The 6,000-nt window shown below is 48.9% G+C and overlaps 1 protein-coding gene across 1 annotated transcript in view; it reads right to left on the reverse strand.

The window, feature by feature from the left end:
- Positions 1 to 3,873, reverse strand: part of GPC6 (glypican 6) — an 857,177-nt gene extending 853,304 nt beyond the window's left edge. The window contains exon 1 of the mRNA XM_068425473.1: positions 3,537 to 3,873. Within this exon, the coding sequence (XP_068281574.1) occupies positions 3,537 to 3,873 (337 nt within the window). The remainder of the gene's footprint in view (positions 1 to 3,536) is intronic.
- Between the last annotated feature and the right edge of the window lie 2,127 nt (positions 3,874 to 6,000).

A 6,000-nucleotide genomic window follows, 5' to 3' on the forward strand; every position in this document is an offset into this window, starting at 1 on the left:
ATTCAGCATCTACTAAAAAAAAAAAAAAAAAAAACAAACAAAAAAAAACAGCCAAACAAAAAAACACCACGAAACCCAAACAAAACCACAAACCACAAAAACCCCACACCCTTCACCTTTCAAAATCTCTAGATAACTGGAAGCGGAAAGGCACGAATCAGACGCATCCATCACTTTTAAACAGTCAGACATTCACTTTAATTTAGAAAACTTTGAGGTAAAGACATACTTCACCTTTAACTTTGATGTTTCATTTTCATGGCTTACCCTAAGGTGCTGTAAGTTATTGAAATCATGGTTGGAGTTAAACAAGTAGTGCTAACAGATACGTGCTGCGATTTTTCTCTTTTGTATTGACGTTCAAGTGACAGATTTTCCTATAACAAAACATTTCCTGCAAAGTCCTGAGCTCCACTCAGTGCTCGTGAATGCTGGGTCACGGCAGCATGAGTCCAGCAGTCCAACCCTTCTTCACATGTAGGATACTCCACAGCAGCTCTGCGAGAGGGCAGATCTTACAAGGTTAGCCCAGCATACACCACAAGCTACTGCTAGCCGTCCTGCATGTGACTGATGCACAAAATCAAGCCCACAGCAGCATATTATGTATACTTCAAATTTTCTTCTTCCCCCCATTCCCAGGCAAAGTTCCTTTACTGAGGACTTACTCTGTCAACCTATGTTGGCAAACAACTTTATATGCCATACTGCAATGTAGGTCACAGCACCAGAATTTGGTGATCAGACAAGACGCCAGACGCAGCAGGTTGATTACAAGTAAGTACAATACAATTACATTGAACAATTTAGCATTGCTGTAAAAGCATAGCAGACAACCGTAATCACAGTATTACCAACTTCAACACATTTCACGTGCAACAAAATAGTGTAGGAACACCTTCCTTTCCAGTGCAAAAACTGAAAGCTTTTTAAATCTGTAACTTCTGCCTTCTCCATTCAAAAGTGAGTGCCAGTATAAATAATTTTACAAAAGTTATCTAACAAGTCTGGCTTAGCAGCTCCATTCAACAGAAGGGTACCTCTGCGTCTGTAACCTCTCTAACAGATTCTTCATCTCTTTGCATCAGTACATGCACACTACCTCTTCAGTTTATCAAGTTTCAACAGTCCTAGCTAGAGAGTAGCTTTTCAACAAACGGCAAACGAAATCATACGACTACTGTTAAATCAAAACACATAAACCATATTGCATATTACTATTTGCCATCACATTATCAAGCCATTGATGTAAAATCTTTTAAAAACACAATGTTTGTTCAGAAATATGACTGTAATTAAGGTTCTTTGAACTCTTTAAAACATGAGGCATTTGACAGGCTACACTCCTTCCGTAACAGTAACAAATTGCTTCCTTAACCAAGTCAGTATGGTAGAAAAAGACAGAATGAAAAAAAAATTATTCTGAAACCTGTGGGTTGATTGCTTTAATTAAACTTCCCACATTGCACCAGGTTGCAAACACATAGCTTTCACATTAAGAGCACACACTGCATGAACAGTTATTACACAACCTCTCAGCACCGTACAAGAAAAGCATACTCCGAAACACACCTTAAAGCAATCCTAGTCTTCCGATAACTAAGTAACTTGAATAGCTACACACAGAACCGCTCCAAAGTTGATACACCAACTAGTAACAAGTCAGATAAACCACAAAGAAAACAAAAACTTGTAATAGGAAACTCAGAAAAAATAACTCATACCCGCATAAATCAGGTACTTCTTAACCACAGAAGTAGATATTACTTACAAAGCTTAGCAAGAAACTGAAGAGTAATTCTGGATTGAACTACTATTAAATATTGAACTACCACGAGTCTTTCTGTACTGATATATGTTAATAGAAACTTGCAAATGCTGGGATTACTTAAAAATTGCATGGCAGCTTTGCACTGTACGTTCAGAAAATAAATGAGACAATAAAACTTCTCTGTGAGCTGAAAGCAACAAGTGCTTACCCAAAGTTACTAGAAGTCTGAAATTCACTGGGAATTCTATTTTTTTTAAATGGGACAAGGCGTATCTTACCACCCTGTCCCAAAGCAGATGGAATAACAGTGAGTGAAGGGAAAGCATGACTGCATATTCAAAGGATCTGTGGCTCACAGGAGAGATTTCATGATTTGATATAACTCATCAGCAACCTCAAAAGAAATTTTTAAAAAAGAGCACAGAAAGACCAAAGAATCAGTGAGCCTGAGCAACGAAGGTGCCTGTGGAACAGTCACACTCACAGGCCCTTTACTCTCCTGCCTTGTCCTAAAGCACATCAGTGGGTCAGACCTATGTGTCCAAAGGAACCAACGTGGCTATGCAGAGATCTGGTCTGCTCTGCATTGGCAGCGCAGAACAACCTTCCCCGTATTTTTCTGAACTACATCCTTGCTGTCCTGAGATTTTCCACATTTATCATTCCCCATGTAAAGTGCTAAATACTGCACAGTGAATAACTGTGGCTTTATTTCACCTCAAGGAAGATAAATCTACTGCTTCCAACCCTAAAAAGGAAGCAAGCAAACCGAGGGGCATCTAATTCACTCTACAAACAGCAGAACCTAACAGCAAAGTGTCAGTGGCAAAGCAGAAATCTTTCTTCAGGGCTCAAGCAGTCCAATTTAAGCAGCCCGAGCTCATGCCTTCCCGTACCATTTCTCTCTTTTTCTCGTGCTCTCTGACTGCTAAACGATTATCTGTCCCGGACGTATTTTTATTCATTCAGTCCTAGGGATGCAATAGGGCTAAGGTGGTAGGGAAAAGCAGGAAAATAAAATTACAACAAAAAATCAACCCCCAGACACCTTCGTAGGCAGATTGAGATATAACCTGTTGTAGGCATGTCTGAGCGGAAGGAAGAGCTAAGTAACAGGCTGCCTGGGCTCTCGGCGGCGGAGCGGGGTGTGCATGTGTGCGGGGGGGTGCTTCTCCCCAGCAGCCGATGCCTCTGCTCGGTTTGGGCTGCAGTGGAGGCGCCCGGCTGCGCTTCCAAGGGGCGAGCGGCCAGGCCCGGGGGTGCGCGGCTGGGCTGGCCCCCTCGGAGGGGCGCGCCGCTCCCCGGGGCGGGGGGGGGGGGGGGCAGGACTGCCTTCCCCACCCTCCTCCTCCTCCGCCGCCTCCCTCACGCCCTGTCCCCGCTGGTAGAGGGCAAAGTTATTTCCCCCGCACACAGCGGCAGCGGGGGCAGCAGCCACTGCGGAACCACCCGCTGCCTCCCGCAGCCCGGCTGCAACTCTCAAGAAGTTTCTGCCGGCGGACAGAACCGCGGCGGAGGCTCGCCCGCGCCCCCCCTTTTTTTACACCCCCCCCCTTAGTTTTTATGTTTATTTAATCATTTATTTACACACACACACATGCCCCGCCGGGAAGCCCCCGGGTGCCACCCGGGCCGGCAGAGCCGCCCCGCGCCGCGCAGACAACGCGGCGATTTACCGTCCCGCTTCCGAGGGGGATGCGCGCAGCTGGGCGGCGCCGCTCCCGCCGCTCCGCGGCCCCCCGCCCCGCTCCGCCCGGCGCCTTACCTGCGATCTCCTGGTAGGGCACGCTGGCCAGGCTGAAGCCCTTGGCGCTGTACGCCTGCCGCACCTCGCCGCAGCTCCGCGCCTTGCCCTCGGCCCCCGCGGCCGGCGGCAGCAGCAGCGGCGGCAGCAGCAGCACCAGCAGCAGCTCCGCCGGGGCGCAGCGCCGCGCAGCCCTCTGCGCCGCCGGCATGGCGCGGCGCGCAAGTCCCGCGCCGCCGCACCGCCGCGCCGCTGCCGCCGCGCCCCCCGGCTGCGGGGGCGGCGGCCCGGGAGCCCCCCGGCCGCCGAGGCAAACTTTTGCGAGGCGGGAGGGAGACGGGCGTGCAGACACACACATGCGCGCACGGCGGGGGCAGGAGAGCGGCAGCCCCGTCCCCCCCGGCTCCGTCTGCAAATGCAAAGCGCTCTCGCCCCCCTCGCCAAAAAAAAAAAAAAAAAAAAAAAAAAAAAAAAAAAAAAGAGGGGTAAAAATCTGGCTGTAGGTTGTGGAGATTGAAACCGCGGGCGCGTTGCTGCGAGCAGAGCCTCGGGCCAGCGGCAGCGCGATCCGCCGCGGAGCTGTGCCCGCCCCCTCTGCGAGGCTGGAGGTGGTGGGAAAAGCAGCCGGCGTGGGGATGGACTGGCCAGCGGCTCTGTGCGTGCCTGTGTGTCGGGGTGTGTGTGTCCGTGGTGTGTCCGTGTGTGTGCATGCGTGTGGTGCACTGGATCCGTGTGCCTGTATTTACGGGAGCCGGGGAAACCTCTGCTCCGCGCAGCGCTGGAGCAGCCTCCTGAGCCCGGGCAGGGAGAAATCCTGGAGGCAGACACAGCGAGGGAGAGCCACACACACACACGCACATACACACACAGAGAAACGTGCTACACATTGCATCGCCGAAATACAGGAGCAGAAAGCAAATCCTGGCGTGGATCGCTGTTTGCTGGCAGAAGGAAGGAAGAGCACCCACAGCCCCGAAAACTTCCTCCTCACCACGAATCCAGCCGCTCCTAGCCCCAAAATTACAAATTGCCTGCTAGCAAGAAGTCTAAAAAGATACTCTCCGGCGGTATTGCTCTCTGTAATGCCAGGTTTGGAGCGGGCCTCATAAATATTTTTTTTCCATTAATTATTATTTGTTGCACACATAAATGCCCCAGCTGAACAGCTAGAACGAGGATGAGTTCATAGCCTAAAGGAGAGAGAAGAAAGGATGTTTCTGTGCATCAGACAGAGAAGAATGAGAAGGAAACAAGAAAGGTAGTCCTTGACTCAGGTAATTCATGCCACCTTAGGAGAGGAGAGCAGGGGACAAAGCCATAAATTCTCTTCTGCAAATGAGCATCTGCAAAGAAATGAATGAGGGAAGTGAAGAAAATTCCTGCAAGGTGAATTCAGTCTCTGCTTAGGGAGAAAGAAAAATACTCTGTTCTTTAGTATTTGATAGTAAAATCCAAAGTTACAGTTTGAAAGGATTTATTGCAGTGCTTTTTACGAGTACTGTAGAGAAGTGTGATATTTTGTCAGAAGTAAGCAGAGAGACATGTCAGATCCAGGATGAAGTGAAGAAGGCCAACAGAAGAGATAAAAGACTATCAACCTGGAGACCCATTTATCAGTGAGAAGCCATGGAACAGTATCATGCCACTGTCATAATTCAGGATGCATTCAAATTAGATGGAAATTATTAGGTGCCAATACTGCTGCAGTGTCACAGTAACTGCAGTGTTACTCTTGGGACTGGGACAGTGTACACAGCTACACAACCTGGTCCCACCTGACGTTGTCAGTTCCCCTAGCCTCCCTTACCATTTTCCCTCTCCCACATTGACATTCCTTCTTTTCTCCCCTCTTCCAGCTGAGTGATGATGCTCTGACACTGCTCGTGTACACAGCAGAGAAACAGCTGTTGTGTGTGCAGCCCTTGTCCTCCCTCTTCCTAGCAAAGTTCCTGTGTATGCAGGGCCAAGGGGGGCCATGAAGGAGTGGATGAGCAATGGATTTTATCAGAGTCCTGCAATACGGTCAGAAAGATGGGCTTAGCATTGTCCCTACAGCTTCCCTTAAGGTGAGATGTCTCTGGGGCACAGGTACCAAACCCCAGTGAGATCAGGTTGGAAGGCAAAGGCTTGGGGGATGCGGGTGAGATTTCCATCCTTTTTCCAAGTCCACAAGCCCTTTAAAGCTCCACAGACTTGCTAGCTTGAAAGGTTTACATACATACCACAATCCTTCCTAGTGCTTGTTTTGGGGGTGTTGGTGAATAGGCATTGTAACAGTGTCAAGTGCTATCACCCAGCCTCTTCTCCTGGAGCACAGGACGGAAGTCGCTGCTTTAGCAACCCACAGATAGAGAACTCCATGTGTCACCAGCCCACTACAAATAACAAGCTGTTAGTACATGTTAGTGACCCCATACTAATGAAAAGTTAGGCGAGGTCCATATATTTACTATGTGGAAAAGTTTGACAGATCCGTATGTAAGAT

Source organism: Nyctibius grandis, chromosome 2 (genome assembly GCF_013368605.1).
Source record: "Nyctibius grandis isolate bNycGra1 chromosome 2, bNycGra1.pri, whole genome shotgun sequence".
Classification (NCBI taxonomy): Eukaryota; Metazoa; Chordata; class Aves; order Nyctibiiformes; family Nyctibiidae; genus Nyctibius; species Nyctibius grandis.